The following is a 23,477-nucleotide window of genomic DNA, read 5'->3' as shown; positions in this document are numbered from 1 at the left end:
ATTACCAGCTGCACCTCCTTAGAGGTATTCTTCCCTTCCTCTCCTTCCCCCAGAAGCTCACTGTCTCCCGAGCCCTGGTTCTCTCGAAGCTGGACTACTGTAACAGCCTCTATCTTAATCTGCCTGCCTCCACTCTCCGCCCTCTGCAACTCATCCAGAACAGAACTGCGAGACTTGTCCTTGGCCTCAAGCCCAGGGACCGTATCTCTCCAGGACTGAAATCTCTACACTGGCTCCCAGTCGCTGCGAGGATTAAGTTCAAAACCCTATGAATTGTCCACAAGGCCTTCTGGGGCCTGGGGCCTAAATACCTTCAACTCTCTCTTCCTAAATATCTTCCTTCCCGAGCCCTACGCTCATCCGTCTCCAACTCCCTCAGGGTCAGCCGCTTCTCGAAGCAACGAGCTGGGGGTAGATCTCTCTCCGCGGCAGGTGCCTCCCTCTGGAACAGCCTTCCTGCCTCCCTGAAACTTGAGGAGAACCATCTCCGGTTCCGGAAGCACCTCAAAACCTTCCTCTTTGCTTCTGCTTTCTCTCTCCCTCTCCCCTGCTAAATTCTTCACCAAAACTGCACTGATCCTGCAACTGGGCCACTCTCACTGACCTCGGTCCTGGACCCAGTCACTCTTCACTTGCACTGCCTCCCTGGCAACCCCTGCACTGCGGGACTGTCTCTGTATCACTACAGCCCCCCCACCCCCTCCCCAGCACTTGTCTGCACTTACCTTGCACTTGCCACCAGCGGCCCTATTTATTTATTATTTTATTTCTATTCTACTACTTGTATTGCACTCCCCCCGCCCTCTTCCCCTTGCACTTTTCCCTCCCCCCTACCCCTGCACTTGCGCGGTCTGAATGACACCTGGCCTAGTAGGATCGTTGTCTGTCTTCCCTTTGTTCCCCCCTCCCTGCCTCGTCGCGCCTTGAAACACTTGTGTATAGGCGCGTTACAAATGCCATATCATATCATATCAATGGGAATGGGGAAGGCGCTAATAATGGTACTGCAAATTGCGGTACCGTTATTAGCTCCAGGGTCCCTTTGCGGGTCCCGTCCTTAATGCCTGGAAAAACCAGGTGTTAAGGGAGGACCCACAAAGGGAACTCGTAGTAGGGCGGTAAGGGATTACCGGCACTGCTGCCCTTACCAGTGCTGGTAATCCCTTACCGCCGACCTCGTAATGAGGCCCAATAACTTCAGTTTATCACGACAAACCTCTGCCTTAACATCAAACCCAAATACATCTCTTTTCTCTTTCTCTATACAACTTCAATACTCCTTAACCCAAAACCCACATATTAAAAACAAATGACTCAACTATACCAATTGCCTGCACTAGGCTCAATTCTTGCCAAACAAGGTCTGCCACTTACTATGTAACATTTTGCTCCAACACCAATGTGCACTGCCCACTCACTCCTTATCTGGTAAGTGGACCTAAAATCTACCACTACTATGGCCAAACACCCTCTACCTCATTAGCTTTCGTCCAATGCACCATAAAAATAATCCTTCCCCCCTGAGTGTTCATGCACGGGTACACTCACGTAACCTTCTTCGGAGATTCGTGAGTCCTCTCGACCCTGGAGTCTTCCTTTGAAGGCCAGCACTCCCTTCCGGGTGCAGGGAGCATTTTGACCATGCAGACCTTCATGAACTCGGCGTCTGCAAGGCCTCCTCGGTATTCAGCTCTTAGGACTGGTTTGCAAACGCTGCAATTCTTTCAGGGGCACGGCTGGAATTCCCACGCCTGGTCTGGAAAGCTCAGTTACCAGTACTGGCCACTAAAAATGTACTGCATGTTGCTTCAGTGCTCACCAATTAAAACTACAAAAGTAATCCAAAAAAGGAGTGTCCACCAAGCAAGAAGAAATGCAATTCATCCTGGGACCCAGTTGCAGCTGGGATAGCAAAAATCCCACAGATCGTGGAAACAGAACTGCATGAAAGGCGCTGTCAAAGAGGCGCCCCTACAACAAAATCTTTTATAATCATACAAACTAATTAACATGTTGCAACATTAAGTTAGTCCTCCAAGTGAGGCTAATTGGTAGAGCTACGTCATTACCCGACATGCATTCTCGTAAAATGATTGGGTTATGAAAATCTTGCTACACTAAACTTATCCATCTCTGTGACGTCACAGTCCAACCCCCAATTCCCACATCATAGTGCCAAAACATTGAAACATTTGAGATGACCAGCGGATCTTTATTCATCTTCCACCGGTCACCTCCATCCATTTCTTCTGCGAATACAACCAATCATGACACTTGAACCATTGACAAGTTACCGTTTTAATGTTGCATCTTAGGAACTCTATGAACCTCTTCCCAGGCTCACAAGTGTAAGGGGGACATTTTAAACCACCGTGGGACATTTTGAAGCCATCAGTAGACCAGTTTCATAAACTAATATGCCGAAATATAAAATGATGGTGCATTCACTGCCTTTCTCTGGCACCTATGAGCTTTGCTTCCTGACCTCAAAAGTATCAAGGGATGTTAATTTCTTATTGTATGATCCTGGGAACTTATTATTTGCAATGTGCTGCCAGCATCTGCAGCTACTAAGCAAGTTAATAAAACTTGAATTTGTTCCTAATTAAAAGCATGCTCTGAGGCCTGTGTACAGAGCCTCGGTTTAATGTTAAGCCCTTTATACTTACCTGTAACCCATCTTTATCGCCTGTATCTTATTTGCTTAAAACACAAATATTAAGTGCATTCTCCAGCTTAATGTGTAGAACTCTGTGGCTATCTATGAAACCCCCTACCCTCTTAATGGGCTGGTCCAAGAGCTGATAAGTTTGTGGCTTTTTAGGTGCCAAACTTGCATTTTTACCACAGGGCCATGACCTTTGTCCCCCTCCTTGCTTTACTATCCATGGTGTAGTCTCATGAGGGAGACACAATTTGCGGGTCAGTTGCCTCGCCCCCACCAACACAGTGACACCTTTGCCCACCGGGGCATCACGCAGCCTTCACTCGGCATTTCCCTGCTGCTCTCTCCTTCTCACCAGGTCGGGCTTTGCCAACCGCCTGGATTGATGCTCTGGGATGAGTGAGGACACATTGCGCCCCAAGAAGGCGTCCGCAGGTGACATCCCCGTTGATACATGCAGGGTTGTCCAGTATGCAATGAAGAACGATATGAGGGCAAGGTCCAGTGGCTGCTCCTTGTCCACTGAAATGCTTTGTTGAGCATTCTCATACAGCATTTGACATCCCTGTTGGCCCTTCGATTTTGGGAGGAAATCAATGCAGCAGAAATCAAACATGGCAGAATTGCAATTCCTTATTTTACACAGGCTTTAAACAGGCAAACAGCTATGAAATTGGGTTTAGCAGTCAAAATCAGAAATAGTTTTTTTTGGGATGAGCAACAAAGGCACAGAACAGATAGGATACTGAGGTGGAAGTGATGACTCTTTCTAGGATGACAGCCTAGGTTTTTCTAGGGGAAATGCAAGTCGGATTTTAAAATACACGGGCAAATTCGGTTTTGGTAGCACAATTGACTAGTTCGACTGAGACTATATTTTAAGGACTATAATTCTTAAGAAAGGCTCTTGACATGAGGTGGTTGGGTTCGAATTGCCACCAGCTCACTGTGAATCGCTTTATAGGGGAATTAATTAATATATTTCGAATGATACTAGGGACTTACACATATAACTGAAATGATTATAAAAAGGAATACGCTAACAGATATGAACTAATACAGATTCTTCTAAGGAAAGGGTAAACAGAGGATACTAGCACTATGGGAAATTACTAGGGTTGTTATGGGATTTTAATAGGATATGAACAGGATGCAAGGTAATAGGGATACGCAGTTTTTGGGTACTGGGTGATGTGATACTTACAAGGTACACTTGACTTTGGTAATTTGTACAGCCAGCAAGGTCCCTGGACAGCAGAACTAAGGATCTGGTCACTGGGCAGTGGGGTCAAGAGATGTGGTTACGGGGTCAGATAGGCTCTCCTGAAATAGGATCATCTGGGCAAAGGGTCTGGTCACTGGATTCTTCTAAAGGGGATCAGCAACCTCTCCTCTTTTCTGCCTGGATTATTGGGTATGCCGAGATCTGGATGGTTCTGCCTGGATCTGGATCAGTGGTTTGTCTCTGGATCTGTTTTTGGGTCTGAGTCAGCAGGTCAGGAAATCAGGCAGTCAGTCAGTCAGGAAGCAGGTAAGCCAGTGAGTCCCGTGTGTGTCTCTATCTCTCCCTTATATAGGCAAAGTGACATAATAGAATTTTACATTCTGGGGGGATGCACCCAAGAATTATTCCTATCCTAGGATAGGCCAGCCTATCGGTCCTCCAACCTTACTCCGGGCTGATTGGTTCAGGGGAAGGCATTTTATGTGTATGCGTTTTATGACTTGCTTTGTCTCACCAAAATTTAATGTTTACCAGAAATAAGTTATGGAGCACAACTTCAAATCTATATTTGTCACCATCATGAGAAACAGATATGCATATTTCATATTTCACAGGGAATTGGACAGTCCGATCGGCAACTCTGTGCGAGGTAGAATCGCTTTTGGGTACAATTTATATACACAGAACAATACTTAAAATTCTACAAATGGCTACACATATGCCAACTAATATTTTGCATACGTTCACCAAGTTTTATGTCTGTGTCATTTATATTTCACCCAGAAATATTTCCTTCCATTCCAGTTCCCCGGGTGACAACAAGATGCCCTGGGTCTCATTTTGCTTGTTTAAAAATCACATTAAATACTGGCATACTATCAAATTGTTGCTTATTTAGGGTGCTGAAACAAGTGTCATAACGTACAATAGCTCTTTAAAGTCAATGGGGTACATTTGTAACAGATGTGGGCGGTTCGCAAACATCTCACAGCCAAATTTCTTCTGCCAGGCTTGGCTTGCACAAAGGACGTCCTGGGAGAGGGTGTTTGAAGGAAATTGCACCTTCTTTTGTATTTGATGGCAGTCCTGCCGGCCAGTCTGGAGAAACCAGTAATTATTACACCCCCCAACAAGAACGAAGCTCATGTCCTTGCAGCATCAGTGCACTGGTACGTGCGAAAAAATGGGAGGCAATCATTCCTGCCAAACTGGTTTGACTGAAATTCCTTGGTCTCAGCCAGGCTGATTGAGGTCTTTGTGGGGGGGAGGGAGTATAATGTACATGGCTTTGCAGCCCCCAAACCCAGTACAATAATATTTCTTGTGCGAGCAACAGTGAAATATTTGACATTTAACTTTAAATGACATTTTTCCTGATTTTCAGAAGAATAAATTCACACGTGTGTTTATTTGAGTTCATTTTGAGTTGCCCAATGCAGTTTCAGTTGCACATAGCTTTTTGTTAGTTAGCCTTCTGGGTGACTTTTACAGATACGGTCAGTTTCTGGACACATCAAGATATACTGCCAAGCATCTCTTTGAAATTGACATGAGAAAAAGAAACACTGCATTATTTCTTTCATTTGCTGCAGTTTGTGCGCGATGGTTTATAGCAAAAGAAAACACAAGCCGTGTTTAAGTGGAAATCCCAATTCTTTGCCTTTCAAGTGATTTCCCTGTTCTGGAAATGTATCGCCTTTCTTCTTGGTACTCAGCAGAAGTAAAGCATGCCAGGGTGGGTCTTCATGATCAAACTTTGTGATGTTTTAAAAATGAAATCAAGAGCAAATTGCAAAGCCGTCTTGAATGTCATGTGTGCAGCTTAAGTATTCAGAAAACAGAACAGCAAATGTAATGCCGTTGTACATGCAGGTCATTTTCTTGTTCTTTGATTTGAGGCAAAAATAAAATGCTGCCATTCTCTGGGTTGGCAGTGTTCGAAGCTCGCCACACATGTGCCAGAGAAAGGAAGCACAGCCTTTTTTGGGTGAAATGGAAATGCAGTTTTGAGGTAAAAGGATTTCTGTCGTGGGCCTTAAAAGTACCCCACAATAGTAAAAGAGATTGTCCTCTACTTGCCGCGCACAACAGTGAAGGAGTAATAGCAATACACTGGTTCAAATATAGTACAAAATACTAGGGACTTACCCATATGGGATTTTGCCTATGCAGCTACATTTATTATGATGTGTGCAGTCATGTATCTTGTATGTAGATGGCATATTAAGGACCAGTTCATACAATCCTCCCTGAATTTTTCTTGTTGAAAGACAAATTTAACTGTACCAAGTTTCCACATTTGCTAACAGCCGAGTCTCTCAAATTAAAAACCAATTTTGCACTGAACACAATTTCCAAATCTATTACGAGCAATTTCAGAACAATCCAATTTCACCATTGGATACAATTATTTCGCAGAACAAAGCTAATTTTCCTGCTAACAGCCACTGACAGCCATTTTCTAGCAATGAAGTTTCTCAAAATAAGGACCACTTTTGCGCAGAGAAAAATGTCCACATCTACTAACAGCCGACACGTGTTTCAACCAACTATGGTCGTCATCAGGGCAAAAAATATGACAAACATTTGCAAATTACAAACTCATTTTCACATACACAAGTGCCCATGTGATGGCACAATTTGAATGATGAATCTGACAAATTGTGAATTATGGTACGTGATAGTGTCTTTGCTAATGGATCGTATGGAAGATATCAATTCTTCCTTACTGGATCTACGTCTCTCTGTATGTGGTGTAACAGCCACATTTCAGTTTTCTGCATTTTAATGCTGTGCTCGCAGTTTTATGCTCCTGGAAATGTTCGCAGATGCTCACAGGACCCATCTATACTTCATTGAACCCAATTTTGTCTAAATTGTAGTTCTGGTTTCATAAGGTATGTTGCTTAAATTCCATCTGGAAGTCACTTCCAGCTGTGGTGCATCTAATGGGCCATTTCTGTATATACATTTTGCTGCACACATTGAATTTCAAATATCACTTATTTGGTATGACAATTAATAAAGTCTGAGATCACCATCAAATCTTTGTTGAAGATAATGCAAACTGGCAAAAATTGCATGTTCCACATTTATGAAAACCCACTGGTTTAATTTGTGGGGTTAGCCAACTAGTCTGTCAGGTAGTGTCAGGTTTTAAGAAAGAGGGACATAGGGAATCACGTAAAGTGCTTTTAAGGTGCGACGAGGCAAGGGACAGGGAACAGAGGGAAGACAGACAACGATCCTACTAGGCCAGGTGTCATTCAGATTGCACAAGTGCATGGGAGGGGGAAGTGGGAAAGTGTAGAGGGGAGGGGACAGTGCAGTACATAATAGAATAAATAACAGTAAGTGAAAGTACGGCCAGCAGGTGGCAAGTGCAAGGGTACATGCAGATAAAAGGTGTCAGGTGCTGGTGGTGGGACTGTAGGGATACAGAAACAGTCCCCAATTTCAGGGGTTTCCTGGAAGGCAGTGCAGGTGTGCAACTGGTGGGGGAGGGGGCCTGGGCCAGAGATCAGAAGGTGGCCAGGTAACCAGTGCAGTTTCATATCATGTAATGTGTATTTTCTTGAGTTTTCCCAGTACAAACATGACCTCATAAAGAGACACTACTTCTGCATCTTTCTCTACTCCACTTACTCATGGTTTCTCCCTTACTCTGCTCCCGCAAGCCACATAATGAGACACACCACATGGGCCTCACATGGAACCCTGCAGGGCTCACCTGGGCATGAATCTTACTTCCCAGATTTTACATGGAAAGCACCAAGCCCACCACCAGCATTTCCCATATTTAACGCCCCCTCTGTTATGCACTGGATCGCTCTTTCAGTTCACCGCCATACTGCCGGGACTAGATACCTTCAGACCGGGCTCTTTATCTCTAATGCCATTTTGGTCTCTTTAGGGATCCTGTGCCACACTCAGCCATGCAGCTGGCCAACGACCGCCATAGTGGGGTCTGGATGCCACCACACACTCACCCCATGCATTTCCGCCTCCATCTTTATCTGCTAACTGGCAGCTCCCCCTCTGGCATGGCACCTCATCACTTCATCTCCAGTGCATTCAGTCCATTGCAGGCGGTAGAAAGGAGGGAACTGAGAAACGTTATGTCAGAGCCTAAAAAGGCAGGCCCGATCATGGTGCCCGATTCATCACTCTGTCGTGCTGTGCATTTTAATGCATAACCTGTCTATTAATGCTCATTTGATCAGGGAAGGCATCGCATTGCATGCATTTAGTATTCTTGCACATCTGATGTTAATGTCAAATGAACATGTGAAATGTCAATTGCCACTTATGAATTCCACATGTGCGTCATGTTTATGCACTTTGCGCTGCCCTTGTATAAGAGATCTTGACGTGAGGGAGAATGTTACCGTCTCTCAACATGGAGCCATTTGCAAGATGAGATTGTTTGAAAGTGACATTGGATGAAATATGTCACTGATTGGACATTACCCCACGTACACGAAAATTGCTGTACGTAGAGGAGTTGATCACACAAAAAGACATGGTGATATTATGTGGAAAAGATGAAGAGGATATAGAATGTCAAACAGTCCTCTGTATTAACCCCACATTGACATTGACTCACGTGTCTGATGTAGAACATTTTGCAAATGGTGAATAGGAAGAGGAGGGAGACAATATGAAGTAATGAAATTGCGGCAAACATTTCGCCTTTACAAAAAATCACAGCAAAAATACAATGGTTTGACCCGGTAAAGGTGTACTCCATTATACCATTTAAGGAGTGCGGTGTTGCAGGGGTGTCCCCCGCTCCTCTTAAGTGGTATAATGGGTCTGGGAGTTGCAGGGGTGTCCCCTGCATCCTTTACATGGATTGCAGCAGCAAAACCACTGCTTTTTTCCGCAATTTTTTGTGTAAACAGCCATTTTTGGCTCAATTTTAACACATGGAACCAGGGAGATGCGGTGTTCAAACTACACATCCCATGCCCCATAAGAGTGATAGAAAAGCTAGTTCTGCAACTGACACAGATAGTATTAAAGGAAGCCAGCTACATGGCAGAGGACTTGAAGACGGTCCCAGAAAAATAAGGAGAAAGGGCCCCCATGATGTGGGAGTGCTCAAAGGAGCAGGAGTGGTCAGTATAAAGTTAATAGAGGGGGCATTGCTGCACTGGGTAAAACAGTAACTCCTCTGTCAAGAAGCAGATGAGGACATTTATGGCAACAGGGCGTAATACAGACATCAACATCCCCATGTAACACAGCCATATATCCAATTAAAAAGCCAAATTGAGGGACCTGGAGATTCATTCAGGATCTCTGGCCCCCTGAACAATGTGGTAGAGGCAGAGTTTCCGCTTGTGAATTAATATTCACAGTAATTGTTCTCAAGAACATGTTATTTTCCATCGCATTGCATCCCAACTCTAGGTATCTTACCGTTTTCAGGTATCGCACTGCATTCACGTATCGCAGGTTCTGATTCAAGCACACAAGTACCCCAGGGGAACTGCAATTCCCCCAGTGTGTTCAACATAGTTATCCCGATGGATATCACTATGTTGCACAGTGATACAGTGTGTGGATGACCTCCTAGTATGCAGAGTGACAGAGGACCAGTGCAGGGTAGATTCCATACTTCTTCTCACACTGCTAGCAGAAAAGGGGTACAAGGTAGACAAGGAGAAGCTAATGTATGTTTTTATGTGTTCATGGTTTAACAAAACCTTTACAAAAATATTACATAAATATGATGTTTTATGAAATATTGCATCAGTCTTTAATGTAATCAATCTAAGATAATATATAGAATTAAGTTACATACAAATAAAAACATTTAAATAATCAGATTTAAAATGAATTCAGTTTAAAATATATCAACCAAGTTGTTGGCTGAGGTGAGGTGTACAACAAGAATGCACATTACTACAGGACCTATGTATACATAACAAACCCTAGGAAGGCCGTAACGGCAAACAACATGTATTTTATATTTGATGTTTTTTCTATAGTTCAGCCTTCATACCTTCCAAATTCCACTTCAATAGCTTTTAATAATCGTACCAATGCAAATATCAAGAGTTTAAGTTTGCCAAGCATCATCCTGTTCAATAGGAATTCTAGAGCAACCTCAAATTCAATGTTGACAAATCTCATAAATAGGATTGTTTGGCAACCTTAAATTGTGTGCATTCAAGCACTGGGTGCTTTAATGTTACCTTAGGTTCATCACACCCCAGGAAAAGACAATAAACCTCTTGCTCATTGCCCATTAATGCGCCAAAGTGCCTAGTCCTCTCTCTGGTGTTAAATTGATTCAATTTAAAACTTATATAAATTGTGCAAGTAAAGATACATAGGTATCACGTAAGTCTCTTTTCTGCGTGAACTTCGCATATTCAGTGTTCGTATAGTAACTTGTGACTTCTTCCAATGTACGAATCCAATCCCTTTCAAAAAGATTTTTTTTTAACAAATGCGGGTCTATGGCATAGGTCATAGGGTGTAACCTCCAATTTGTTTAGAATACCCTTCATCCTCCCATGGTACTGCATGATGGAACCTGTACAATTGCCCAGTAATATTGCATGATAGTCCTGATATAGAGAGTTCATGGGAGGGTCGAGCATTTTGATTGATTGATATTGATTGATATTTTATTTCTATCGCGCTCATACACAAGTGTAGCATAATTCGTTAAAGCACGCCATTCCCCTCGACACGACAATGACACTAGGCCGAACTCATGTCTGATTACAAAGTTAGGGATGGCTAGGGAGAGATGCAGTGCCGATTTCACTAGATGCCACTGTAGTATGACAAGTTGTTTATTAAAGTTATACAAACACATATCGAGTGCATATAGGATCACCGGTTCTGCCTTAAGGTTAAAGAATTCCACCAACGGTACCAGTGAGAATTTGCAATACTTAGAGAGAAAATAACCTTCATTTGGCACACAAGTGGCCTTGCTTTCAGCTTCAATCTATCATTCCAAAGGTTGATAGATGATGCATTGGTCACAAAGTAGCCAAGATAAATGGTCTCGACAGATGATGCAATCTATACTCCATTAAATTTCCAACTGTACTGCTTTTTGTTTTTTTCCTGCATTAAAGACCCTCATCGTAGTCTTGGTTGCGTTAGGTCTAAGGTTGTGTGCGTACACAAAATTCTCAAATAGATGAAACTTTGTTTGTAAACCCGATGGTGTGAGATTGAAAAGGATGATGTCATCAGCAAAATCTAACCAATGCAATCTCAAGGTACCAAGTTTTACTGCAAACGATCTTGAGTCTTTCCACTGGTTATCTAAATCGCATAAATACAGATTAAACAAGGCTGCAGCTAAATTGCAGCCCTGCTTTAGTCCAAGATGTGTTCTCACTGGTTTCGTCATTGCACCTTCAATAGTTAATCTGATCATATATACAGTATTTATGTGGAGCTGCGCAATCCAAAAAATCAAGAATGCCGGGATACCAAGCGCAGTCATCTTCCTCCACAACAGATTTCTTACCACGTATCGAATGCATTGGACATACCAATGCATGCCATATGGACCAGACATGCTGCTTTAATTTTCGTACTGGCTAATATATGGGCTAAGGTGGTAGCATTCAGCACAGTACTCATTCCTCTTTGAAATCCTGTTTGGCTTTTAGAATATATGTTATGGAGTGAGATGTGCTTTTCCATATCATGCAAGATCAAGATGGCAAAGACTTTTGTGGCCACATCAATAAGGGATATGGGACGATAATTGTCAGGATTTCCATGATCGCCTTTTTTGAAAATCGGTATAATTATAGATGTAACCCAAGTTTGAGGCATATTAAATGTCCGCAGATTTAGGTCAAATTTGGTTTTAAGGATTCCTGCCCATTCCATGGGATCGGTCTTATACACGGAATGCCATCAGGTCCTGCTCCTTTGGAGTGGGTCAACCTGCCAATAGCCCACTCTATATCCTGTGTTGACCAGTTAGATGCGTGCATGTCAAGGCCTGTGGGTGGCTGATATGTACAATCCATGAAATATGCTGGGAGTTGATACCTGTTTGCAATATGCAATTCCCAAACCTCAGCAGAAATTACATTTGCAGAGAGATCGTTAGTATGAGAGCCCGGCTGCCTAATTATTGACCAGATGTGTCTCGTATCATGCTTAGAGATCAATCTTACAAAATCGTAGTTTACCTTATTATAGGTCGAGAGCCTGATTCCTCTAATTTTGTTCTTGTAGGATTGTAAAATGCTTTTTTTATACACAAATACTAAGCAATGCTCAGTTGATCAGACTGTAATATTATCAGGGACCTATTCCTTGCTCACTTCAACAACATAACTTTATGGTCAAATGTATACTCAATGCTAGTTGCCGAGGTTTCTTTCTGGCAATCAAATGGGGTAAAGCTGTCTTAACAATATAAGATACAATCGCATCTTTATGGAGGGAAGGAAGACCAGGATGTGAGATTATCTCGTCGATTTCCTCCAATTCACAGTGGATCCGATTTACTAGTTGTTGGCATAGCACAGGATTCCATCTGAGGGATGAGTTTGCACAATCAATTTCTGGTAATTGAAGTAGCTGATCTACTACATGTCCCATAAACGGGTTACCGATAGTGATCTCTATAGGTGCATGATCACTCTAAGTGATCCTATGTACGATCACTGGCTTCACTATATGTACAAGTGACTGTGATATCCAAAAAAGTCAATCATTGATCGCGCTGCACAACAGATCCATGTGTAATTAAAGGTCGAATCAGCGCAATTGACAAAGCTCAGATCCCAATCTTCCACATATTACTGCCATCTCTTCCCTCTCATCCTAGCTCTCCTAGTTCCTTCATTCTGGTGTTCTGCTACAACATCAGGCATCTCCAAACAATATGAATTAAAATCCCCTCCCATAACAATATCATAATTAGAATCATATGACCATGCTTTTTCCAGACAAATGTCGATCTCATTGAACATACCATCAATTTCGATTTTCTGGGGATTCCAGTATAAGCTAACAAACAATAGCGGTTTATGTTTACATGCAATACGAGTCATAGCAATAGCAAGAACATGGTCCGATGCATAGATGAGCTTAAGATACAATTGATATTATTGTTTATGGCAATTGCTAGGCCTCCCGAGGGACGCCCTTCCTTTGCCTTAGTAGCATATGTGCAGAAGGTACGAAAACTGTGCAGCAGCAGGCCATCAGTTTTCATAATTTCCTGAACCAACATTATATTCAGAACTTGCAGGGATGAAAGCGAAGCAAACTACTTAGTGAGATTATGAAACCCACATTAATTGCATGACAAAATTACCAAGTCATGATTCTGCTGCTGCTAATTCGAAGACTTATTGACTTTAGTATTAAAGATAGTTTTCAACAGGCGCTCAGTCCAAGCAAGCTCCTTATTATTTGAAGCAATGATAACAATGGGGTAACCCATAATTTTGTATGTGGAGCACTCCTGTTTTTGCAATATTTTAGATGTTTAAATCCATGCTAACCATCCAAAAGGCCTCCAGATATGATGTGATAATGACAAATCCAGCAATTGAGATTGTCAGATGTTGTGTGGTGAACCCAGCAAAATTCATAGCACAGCCCGCTGCACTGGAAGAATACGTTCACAAGGGTGCATCCTACATGGACAGAATAGGTGGAAACCCCCAGGTGAAGGAGGACGTTATAGAGGAGGGTGACATGCTCTTTGTTGACGGGTCATCAATGACATATTCCAACATGGGTGCCACAGTGGTGGGCCACATAGGGGGAGAATTTTGCCTTTGCTGATAGATGTGACTGACGGCCCATTATTCAGCTCAGGTGTCAGAATAAGTGGGCCTTATAAGAGTCTTAGACATGTCAGACGGTCACATGGTTAACATATTTTCAGACTCTGCTTACATCACCTCCACAATGCACTCTGGGTTGGCCCGATTGGAAAGAAGGGGGTTCAGAAAGAGTGATAGGTCCTGGTCCAGCATGCAGAGCTGCTGGCATGGCTAATTGAGGTGCTGACTATCCCAGTAGAAGTAGCAATAATGAAATGTGCTGCCCACACAAGCTGCCAGGACTTTATTTCACAAGGAAACAATATGGCCGACAGAGCAGCAAAAGAAGCAGCCTACCTGCTTGAGGGTACTACGAAGTTCTATTCAGGTATGAAAAAGAAAGTACCCATGCTGCTGTAAAGATCCAGGTGACCCAAGAGTGCTGATACTACAGAGTCCTTTAATGTACTTTAATGTACTACCCAGTGTCCAAATAATTGACTTGCAGGGAGAAGCACTCCAGGAAGGAGGGGGAGTACACTCGCTCCCACTGACTTGGTGTGGAGACAGAACAGCACAGGGAAGCCAGTAATGCCCAGAAATTACCCAATGTAGCATTAGAGCAGCTTCATCACCTAGCCCACATGTAAAAAAAAACATGGCCACAGAAATAAAGGAAAGGAAATAAAAAAAAGGTGGTTTGTGCCTTATGCTGTATGAATTTACAGGAAATTGTATAACGTGTCAGAAATGTCTGGCAGGGCCCATGCTGGAAACTGTCAGGGCAACACTATTGCAATCTTCCGGCACTTGCATGTTGACCATGTCAACATGCAAGATCGATGTACCTTTTAGAGGTAGATGCTTGTTGTAGTATGTCCTATTTCACGTTGACTTGAGGCATGACCCTGTGCCCACAATGATGCAAAATCAGCAGTTACATGTCTGGTACAGTAGGTATATCCAAGGTGAAACACTTTACCAAGTTATCTCTTTAAAGACGTTACAGCCCCCTGTGGGATAAAGCACTGCCTATGCGCAGTGTACCACCTACAAGCCAACGGTAGGGTAGAGAGATTAAATGGTTTGCTTAAAGAACATATCACCACTTGACTCTGCACTAAATAAATTGTTAGTGGCAAAAGAATGCATTTGCCTGACACTCCTGCACATGCAATTTAAGACGCTAATATCTTGGCCGAGATCCTTGGTGAAGAATTTCATACATACATGCCAGGACTTACCCAAGCTATTACGTATATATCTTGTGAACCCACGCTCAATCCAGCAGATACAGAGACATCACCCACAGATACTCAAGGAGAAGATGTCTTCCCACCAGCTGCACCTCTCTACATTGGAGATAAGATCCTCATCAGGAATTTTGTTCAGAAGTGGAAGGAACTACAGTTTTCTGGACCTTACACCATCATCTACGCAACACCCACCATGGTGAAAGTGACACACAGTGAGGATACACCTCCTCAACGCTCATCGAGACAGTGTAACCAGATCCCTCAGAGAAGAAGAGAGGAGAACAACTTGATGGGAAGTATTCACCAAGTAACAGTGTTGGTAACAATAGAAAAGAGAAAGATAATGTGCTATGGTTTGTTTTAGCTTTTCTCTGTGTTCTTATCTCTCTTTCCCTTCCCTGGTTGCTGTCATATAAAGGGAAGCACAGCACGGCCAAAGAGAATGATAAAAAATATAAGAATCTAAAGGAGTGCATTCAACACAGATGCACTTGGGGAGGCAGGACACAACATCTGGCAATGTATGGTATGACAATATTCAGAGTGTAGGGTGAGAGAAGGCTAGTGACACTTGTTATATGTGCCCTCTCAACCCACACATAACAGGGACGCCCAACTTCTTTCTACCGCCAGAGGTACTACCGGGAAAGGAGGGGTGCATGATCCACTTAATAATAATAATAATAATTTAGCATTTATATAGCGCTACGAACCCTCAGGTATCTGAGCGCTGCTTATTATTACCCACAGTGTGTGTGTACTTGTCATTGTGTAAGATGCAAGTCCTCTTTCAGGGACACACTATGGATGTTTACTGGATAGATGAAGGGGGAAATATATATGCAGATAACCATACACAGGTAGAGAGAATGGCTCCAAGAAAGGCTACCAAGCACATAATACTAGAATATATGACAGACGGTGCAAGGAAAGGTGAGCACATGTTTACTACTAACAGCAGAATGCAATCCAAAAATGCATCAGAGAACGATATTCCATGATCACACACAATCCCACTAATGAAGATGCAGGGATCCTCTTTTTCATGTTTCATGGTGGCACATGGAAGGGGGGAATGGTGCAGTGTTGAGCAGAATGGTTAGTGGGGTTTGAGGGAAGTTTAGTAGCAGGCCAGCTGATATTGCAACATTGTAAATGTAAAAAAGGGAAAAATGCTATATAATGTCCCTGAATGTTGGTCGAGAGGAGGGGATGACACAGAGTAAAAAAGTAAATGCCACACAATCTAGAGCAACTTAGAGTGGAGGGACAGCATTGAGAGCTCCAGCATGTAACTTATGATCCATGTGCGCAGGTGCAGCTAGAGAAGTCTGTGGGGAAGGGTGGGGTGGGGGCACTAAGGGAGTATAGGGATCTGGGGTAGGGGCAAAGGGTAGAAGGTGTAGTACAGTACAATATGACCCACAAAACAGCCATTTCGGGACATAAGCTACAGGCAAGTAAACCACTTGTGTTTCTGCACCCACAGGCGCTGTATTTCAGGGCAGAAATTGATTTCTCAAGGGCTCTAACTCAGCAGTGTGCTAGGGACATATTGCGAACTGACCATTCCCAGGAGAGATCGTAGTCTCTTGGAAGAGGGTTCAGCTGATACATTTGAGGTCAACATGCCAGGCACCTGGGCACTCACTGGGAAACCAAGGGATCCATATAATAAATACAGGCACATAAGAGTCAATTCATGGTGGGGTAAGCAGGTTCAAATCGACCCTTGGCAGATGTCACTGGGAAGAGGGCTGTGAGACGAGGGGATGAGCCGGGAGGTGACCAATAATTGAGTGAGTCTTGGTATCCCTAGGATTCAACAGCATTCACGTCCTTGACAATATCAGAAGGGCACCTTATTGGTTAGATTCTGAGTGAATGTCTCACCATTACCAAGTTCAAGGTGTCTTGTGAGTCTCATGAGACCTGGCCACTGGCAGAAGAATAAAGTTCCAAGGTCAGCACAATCACATAATGAACTGTACGTCATTTTGGGGTGGTGTGAGAAGGCTTGTGACATCACATGGGCTGGTGTTGTATAGAGGGGTGTCAAGCTGGCCTACGCCAATCAAGAGTTGGGAATGTATAAAAAGCCATAGGGTGAATAATGTAGCCCCACCAATAAGATTTGTAGCATGGTTTAACATTTGTTGCAAACTTTGTCCATGCTAATATGATGGAACCTATAAAATGTTAAGCTGCCGTAGGCAGCGCTGACAGCTACTTTAATTTAGTTCTAGTCCACAGTGCTGTTTGAATTGTGCTCTCCTAGCTGCGTCTGAACCTGTAATAAACTGAGTTTCAGAAGCCAGAAATGAAAAGTGTGAATACCGGCAAGGACAAACTCAGCCTTTCATCCTTCCAAGGTCACTAAATGAGCACCACACACTGTGGGTAATAATAAGCAGCGCTCAGATGCCTGAGGGTTCATAGTGCTATATAGAATGGTAGATTATTATTTTTATTATAATTATTATTATTATTATTATTAAAAATAATTATTATTATACACAAATTCAATTTGTAGGGACTTGGGGACTCACCCTAAGTTACCCGGTGTGATCCAGACGTGGCCCCCTTGCTCATTGTGCTTAGAGAGGCACAACTTCACCTCAGTGAGGAGGCCCAACAAGACCGAAACACATGTTTGGAGTTTGCTATTTGTACTCTTCTTCAGAGGAGAAGTGCTTAGCCTTTCGGTGTTGGACTGCCCAGGTGGGAGGGACCAGACTGATATGCAAATGGATATTTCGATGGTGTGAAAGGTACAGTGAGCTAAAATGTGGTTGTAGACCCTCCTGAGTGGGCACCTTCCCATTGTACAGTTTATTTGACTGTGTTTGTTCTCGGTAGAGGGGCTCCCAGAACTGTTTGTGTTAAGACCTTTCAGTTCTGTAGGCATCCAGGCTGCCAGGTCCTATGATACTTTTGTTGGAAAGCCCATAGTATATGTCTATCCACATTTAATCCTTCAATACTCCGCATGTTGAGTACCTGTGAGCAGTTTCTTCATAGACCCTTTAACCTCCTTGTTCCTCAGAGTATATATCAGTGGGTTCAGCGCAGGTGTCACTAAACCATAGATCAGAGATATATACTTTTCATTCTCCCTTGAGATCAGCGACCTGGGACTCATGTACATTGCTATGGCTGTGCCATAGAAGAGAGTCACCACCGTCAGGTGCGAACCGCAGGTGGAGAACGCCTTGTGTCTGCCAGTGGAGGTCGGCATTCTCAGGATGGTGGAAATGATGTGAAGATAAGTGAAGATGATAAGGGATAGAGGAGCAACAAGAACGATGAAAGAAACCACAAAAATCACAGCTTCAATAAGATGGGTATCTACGCATGCTAAGCGCAGTGCAGCTGCCAATTCACATACAACATGGTTAATCTTGTTTCTTCCACAAAATGGAGTTGTCATTGTGAAAGACACAGATACAATGGCGTTGAGGAACCCAACAGCCCAGGTGGCGATGATGAGTCCGATGCAGACAGACTTGTTTATAATGAGTTGATAGTTCAGTGGGTTACAGATGGCAACATAGCGATCCCAAGCCATGACAGCCAGGAGAATGAATTGGGTTATCCCCAAAGAGAGGCCAATATACATTTGGGAAACACAGCCAACAAATGTAATGGAGTTTCTTTCAGAGAGCAATCCTTGCAGACATGTTGGGACATTTGTTGAGGCGTAACACAGATCTATAAAAGACAAGTTGCAAATAAAGAAGTACATGGGCGAGTGCAGCCGCGAGTCACCTCTGACCACTGTGATGATGAGGCTGTTTGCAATCAGTGTGACCAGGTAAATTGTGAGGAACACCACAAACAGCACAATCTTTATCTGCGATGAGACTGAAAATCCTAGAAGAATGAAGTCCATCACCAAGCTTTGGTTTCCACTTTCCATCGTGGGGTGCCCTGATTACCTGAAAGGAAATAGAAAACGTGATGAGCATTGCTGGGTCACAAAGTGTGTGCACTTCCATGTTCCAATCGCTTTATCGATAACCACACACATTTAATCACTGACATGGAAACACTGAAGGCCATTATTTCTTTGGTTTCCAGTAATGGGGTGGTGGTTTATTTCCTTCTGCTAGGAGGAAATCTGCAAGAATTCTGACATTACAGGAGCTTAAGTTAATGGATTCTGGCATGAAAGTTGTACCGGCATGTTGGATTCCGTAGCCGGAGGTAGAAGGATGTCAAACACATGGGGTAGGTTGGGATAAACCATATGTTGTTGATGAAGTTGTCAATGTTGTTATATGAGACGATGTTGGTGATCACGGCGATGTGACCACTGAGTGAGAATTGATCTGCATGAGTGGGTGTGTGCATGTATGTGTGATCCGTGGGGGTAAGATGGGAGCAACAACAATATTGATGAGGTTTGCTAAGGTAGGGTTGCCCATTTGGACCCTGGCGAGAGTGGGGAGGGAGAGTGGAAGGAGGAGACAAATGGTGATGTCTTTTGTGAGTAGTTGTGTAGTTGCAGAGCAGCTGAGTGGCAGTGCCTGGCCACGTGACAAGCAGCATCCTCAATTCAGTCTGTCTGGAACCGGCCTGGAGTTCTTAAATAGCCACCTGGAAGGGGGGAAACTGGTGGCGGGCAGAGCAGCTCCGTGGCAGTACCTGGTCAGATGACCAGCTGCCTGCTTAATGCTGTCTGTCTGGAGCTCGTCTGGAGTTCTTAAGTAGCCACCTGGAAGGGGGGAAACTGGTGGTGGGCAGAGCAACTCTGTGGCAGTACCTTGTCAGATGACCAGCTGCCTGCTCAATGCTGTCTGCCTGGAGCTGGCCTGTCTTCCTTAAGTAGCCACCTGGAAGGCATTAAACTGCTGGTGGGCAGAGCAGCTCTGTGGCAGTCCATGGTCAGATGACCAGCTGCCTGCTCAATGCTGTCTGACTGGAGCTGGCCTGGCTTCCTTAAGTAGCCACCTGGAAGGCAGAAAACTGGTGGTGGGCAGAGCAGCTCTGTGGCAGTACCTGGTCAGATGACCAGCTGCCTGCTCAGGATGTCTGCCTGTAGCTGGCCTGGCTTCCTGAAGTAGCCACCTGGAAGGCATAAAACTGGTGGTGGGCAGAGCAGCTCTGTGGCAGTACCTGGTCAGGTGACCAGCTGCCTGTTCAATGCTGTCTACCTGGAGCTGGCCAGGCTTCCTTAAGTAGCCACCTGGAGGCAGAAAACTGGTGATTGGCAGAGCAACTTCGTGGCAGTACCTGGTCGGATGACAGCTGCCTGCTCAGGATGTCTGCCTGTAGCTGGCCAGGCTTCCTGAAGTAGCCACCTGGAAGGCAGAAAACTGGTGGTGGGCAGAGCAGCTCTGTGGCAGTACCTGGTCAGGTGACCAGCTGCCTGCTCAATGCTTTATACCTGGAGCTGGCCTGGCTTCCTTAAGTAACCACCTGGAAGGCAGAAAACTGATGGTGGGCAGAGCAGCTCTATGGCAGTACCTGGTCAGATGACCAGCTGCCTGCTCAATGCTGTCTGTGTTAGGGAAAATTCTCATAAATGGCTGATTTCCCTTACCTAATGGGTCCCTCAGCAGCTTTGCTGGATTTCTAGGGTTTATTTTTTCACCTGGTAAGAGTGTGAGCCTTTTTCCCACTCTTACATGTGTTTTGCTAAGTGTATTTCTACTTATTTTGTGATCTTGGGCAATGGAGCCTCACCTACTCCTTAGCCTCATTTTTTCATGTGTGTTACACAGCACCTTCAGTGCAGTGACACAGGGTTGTCTTTAAGACTTCCAACCGACTCAATTTTCTGGGGCTGACTACTGTCCCCCAGAAAAGGTGCCATTAACTTTATTTTAGTCACTTTTTACCACACATCCAGTACATCCCATCTTACATGGAGTATTGGAAAGGGTTAACTCTTATCCCTTTTTGTCTGTGCCTCTTGGAGCATCGTTTAGCTCCCTTTACACTGAGACTTGGCTGGTGGCAGTGGTATCAACCCTACTTTTAGGGTATACACGCATTTCGCCGAATGAAATGTCATTGTGGGACATTTCATCGCCGGAATTCTGATCGGCAGAAACCCTTTTTTAAAAAAAATATTTTTTGGGGGGTGTTTTGTGCGGGTTGGGGTATGATTATTAAAGTAGGGGGGGTGGTCTGGTGGGGGGAACCCCCCCAGAAATAAAAAAAAATAAAAAAATAAAAAATACAGGGTTTCTGGTGATGAGATTTCGGCGATGAAATGTCCCACGATGACATTTCATTCGGCGAAATCACGTAGAACCACTTTTTTATACCGTGGTTATCTTAAATAACCATGGTATTGTTTTAGGCTATTATAGTAGCCTCAAACATAAACCCGCTTGACCATATATGTTTTATTACGGTTCCGGCTTGGTTTATTCGCCATTTCATTTTGTAAATGTCTTTCCCGTGTTTTACTCTGCGTGCCAAACCAGGTTTGGTCCCTTTGATCATCGCCTTTTCGCAGGCTTCTGCACAGAAGCCCTCCTTTAGGCCCTGAAAGTCTAAGTAGGCAGGATGTGAGGGAGGGGTTTTAGGACCCCTGCCATGAGTTCCCTTGGTAACCCAAGTCGCACTCCTGTTTGATTGGCTGGGTGACTGTCCTTGCCAGGACAGTCACCCTGCTGTCTGATTGACAGCCAGGCTGAATGAATAGGGGAAAACTGCATAAAAAGCAGGTCTCTGGGACTGGAAAGGCAGAGATGCCACTGGAATGAAAGAACCAACAGGAACTGGAAGAAGAGGACCCCTACTACGACTGAACTGCCCGATGAAGACCTGCTGCAGGTCTGAATCGCCAGAATCCGACGACAGAGAAGATCCTCAAGGAAACTATTTCCCTTGAGCTGGTGGAACCAATCAGTTCGCCCAAACTGGAAGCCAGGACCCCTCCTCTGGTCGAATTTGCTGTACAGAGCTACAGTGGGCCGGATAGCCAGGAAGGTTGGACCCTGCTTGGGTTTTAAGGAGCGCACATTTTATTTGTTGCTTTGCTCTGCTGCGGTTTCTTCCCTGGGTAGTGCAGGACCCTCCAGTCTTCCTACTTCTGATCAGTCCAACAGTCGCTTCAGGAACCGGGAGCCTGCAGGAACTACCAGGAACATCTGCCTCAGCTACAGCTCCCTCCCCGTTTTAAGGTACTGTGCAAATCTGGTTGTTTGTTCCGTTCAGCCGCGGTGAAAGTGTTTGAAATCTTCCTCCAATCCAAGGGCTTGTCCTTCTCTTCTCTTTGAACTAACTTTTCTACCAATCAACCTCGTCCCGAATCCGTGGCACAAACTTTACCGCAAACTTCCCTGAACTGTGTGATCTTGAGCAAAAGACTTGACCTAGTGACTTTGGCACTAAGCCTTTTTAACCTGATTCTATCATTGAAGTTCCTCTTGTTCAATTGCCCTGAATACTTACCTGGTGGTGTGGTTCCTTTTCTGTTAACCTTGTCTTTCCCTCCCTTTCTAAAAAGTTACTAGAGTGCCATTTTGCTCCCAGTTCATATTGTGAGCTTAACTTGTCTGGAACGTATTGGGAGTTGTGTGGTGTATTAAGAGTGGTGTTTAAACTGCTTAGAATAGTGAAATGTTATACAACTGAAGAGTAAAATAAATGTATATTCTTTTACTTGAAAACCTTGAATCATAGTAATTGCTGTCCTTTGTGTAACTATTGATACTGCTCACTTGCTCTTGAGATAAGTCTGGCTGCTCAGCCATCGCTACCACTTTACTGTGTAGTACAGGTTTGCACCAAAGGTGAATTTGTACTGTCACTTGTAGTCTTAATTGTGTGTGGTGTTCCTAAAGGGTACTGCACATGATTCTGCCTAACAGTCTGCCAGTAGCCACCTGGAAGGCAGGAAACTAGTGCTGAATGGAGCAGTCATGTGGCAGGACCTGGTCACGTGACCTGCAGTGCTAGGACACAAAGCCTTATTACAAGTTTGAAAGGAAATTGACAGGAAATCTACCAATTTACTGGCAAATGTGTTTACAATTACTGCCACTCAGTCCTGTGGCATTACCAGAGGATTACAAGTGGTGGCATGGCAGTGTAAAACCCAATTTTCAGAGCTCACAGGACTCTATTGGATATTTTAGTGGATTTGTTTTGAATGGTAATATCATGTGGTAAAAACACCCATTTGTTTACCTAAAGTGGAGGATGTTCTTCTGGTATTTTGAAGAGGGTGAATCCTGCACTTTACCTTCATATTTGAATTTGAAGGTGTAGTTAAAGAGGCGTTTATTCCGTTACAGCCCAAAAAGTGGTGGTGACGGAATTACGGCTACTTTTACGACACTCAGCTGAACTCATAATGGGGTCCATGTGCACGCGCCGAAACTAAGGAACAGTGTCTCATGTAAATATTACTTTTAATAGCATATTTGGCACTAAGAAAACCCTTTCAGGCTGTGCAGATGTACTTTGACACATCTCACCATATTAAGTGAGATTAGAGTGAGGGAAAGTATGGTGCGGAAAAGCAAGTATTCTGCTGAAACAACACTTATTTGAGCAGCAATTGGGCTCCTTTTGAAAAAATAACACATTTGTCT

The 23,477-nt window shown here is 44.0% G+C and overlaps 1 protein-coding gene across 1 annotated transcript; it reads right to left on the bottom strand.

Moving 5' to 3' along the window:
- Positions 1–17,899: 17,899 nt before the first annotated feature.
- LOC138452706 (olfactory receptor 2K2-like) lies at positions 17,900–18,841 on the bottom strand. The gene has a single exon (XM_069605053.1). It carries the CDS (start codon positions 18,839–18,841, stop codon positions 17,900–17,902), a length of 942 nt encoding a protein of 313 aa, XP_069461154.1.
- Between the last annotated feature and the right edge of the window lie 4,636 nt (positions 18,842–23,477).

The sequence above is a fragment of the Ambystoma mexicanum genome, chromosome 4p, assembly GCF_040938575.1.
Source record: "Ambystoma mexicanum isolate Mex_15411 chromosome 4p, UKY_AmexF1_1, whole genome shotgun sequence".
NCBI classification, from domain to species: domain Eukaryota; kingdom Metazoa; phylum Chordata; class Amphibia; order Caudata; family Ambystomatidae; genus Ambystoma; species Ambystoma mexicanum.
The sequence above is the reverse complement of the archived record's forward strand: the minus strand, read 5'-3'. Positions and strand labels throughout refer to the sequence as shown.

Coding starts and splice junctions, on each gene's coding strand:
- LOC138452706 (XM_069605053.1), bottom strand. CDS start 18,841: ATGGAAAGTGGAAACCAAAGCTTGGTGATGGACTTCATTCTTCTAGGA.